Genomic DNA, 1,610 nt, shown 5'->3' on the forward strand with positions numbered 1-1,610 from the left:
TGAAAATAAAGGGAATTTATTTGTAACCTTGAAATCTGCACAGGCTGACATCAACAAAAGCATGGGAATTGTCGGTAAGTATGCTAATACGTACACTACAGAGTACTTGACAGGAAAATACCTGGAAACCTGGAAAACAATACAGTATTATGCACATGAAAAATGCATTAACCGATCTCTGGTCCTTTAGAGATAAAAGAATATGTGACTGTACCAACATTTAAGGCAACCTTTCTCATGGATTCTGTTAATTACAAAAGCATTATCTGATGATTCTGAACACGTGTTTTCATGTTCATTTTTGAAAGGTCAAGCCATTATATATATACAACAATCTTTTTCAGAAAAAAAAAAATAGGACGTCAGCGCAGTGGATTTGGTCGATATTTGGAAAAAAAAAAACAAAGATGGTTATTTAGCGACTTACTAAAAACTATGTACAGTCATACATTTACAGGTACAAAAATATTAGTATAAATCGTATTTTGAAGATCAATTCACAACTGAAGACCAGAATTTACACAATTCTTTGAAACTGCAACAAAAGGAAACATAAGCTATATTATAGCTGTTCATAACGTTGTAAACAGACTGCTGAGTACTCAGCAACTACCTACCTAAAATGTCGAGCAAAATATTCACATCTGCAGCACCACATGAAATCAAAGTGACCATAGTTATACTATATACAAACACCATGTCGGAAGCTTTCAATATTAATACAGCAGTGGTGAAGTCACCCTATACATGTACTCAAATAAACGACTTTTGAACTCAACTGTGTTTTTCTCTGAAAAAAGAAATGATTTTAGTTATGCAAACATAGCTATCTCTAGGAAACAGGAGTCATAACGAAAATATACATCACGCAGCCATTCTGATCCAAAAGTTTCAGCAGTCAAACAAAAAAAAAAAAAAAAAAGCACAAAATATACATAAATGTTTTGAAAAGCATCTATATTAATGATGCACTGTGCAAAATACAAAGGTATAACAAAGTAGTGTAAATACAGTACTCAATGTTAAGTATTCCCTAAATCCAAAGCAACTGAAAATTCCACTTGTACTTATTGCCAACTTGCACGAACAAGCCAGTAAGATATTTTAGCTACATGTATATGTAAATTAAAAACCAGGCGTAACGGTCACGGTAATCAAAGAAAGCCTTGGCTTGTATTAATAAACACATTTAATTGTGAGCGAAGTGTGAACACCCATGGAGTGCAATCCTGTTTCTCCCCATGGGTTGATACTTTGAAATTCAGTATGTGTATGTTTCAACTTTTCAATATCTTTTGGTTTGTAGTTACACATAAAAAAGACAAGCTATAAAAAAAAATTTGTCATTTGATTATATACATGACTTGCTTGGATTTACTTGGAATTACTTACAAGAGTCTTTGTAATGAATTATCATCAAAGTTTCAGCTTGGATCTACTTTTGTTTTGAGTAACAGTTTGCAGATGCGGACATTTATATGATGACATAAGTGGCAGAAGTGGCCACTCCACAGTTGTTGTTTTTCTGTGACATGAGGACATAGCCGTCGTTGCCCCAGTATGTGGACCAGGAGTTCTTCACAAGCCAGTATGGCTCTCCGTTCATCACC

General features: G+C 34.1%; 1 protein-coding gene across 1 annotated transcript in view; it reads right to left on the bottom strand.

Moving 5' to 3' along the window:
• Window positions 1–1,610, bottom strand: part of LOC135470256 (digestive cysteine proteinase 1-like) — a 14,309-nt gene continuing 12,699 nt past the window's right edge. The window contains 1 exon segment of the mRNA XM_064749079.1: window positions 1–1,610. This exon segment is cut by the window's right edge and continues 6 nt beyond it. Coding sequence (XP_064605149.1) covers window positions 1,475–1,610 — 136 coding nt within the window. The 3' untranslated portion in view covers window positions 1–1,474.

The sequence above is a fragment of the Liolophura sinensis genome, chromosome 7 (genome assembly GCF_032854445.1).
Source record: "Liolophura sinensis isolate JHLJ2023 chromosome 7, CUHK_Ljap_v2, whole genome shotgun sequence".
Classification (NCBI taxonomy): Eukaryota; Metazoa; Mollusca; class Polyplacophora; order Chitonida; family Chitonidae; genus Liolophura; species Liolophura sinensis.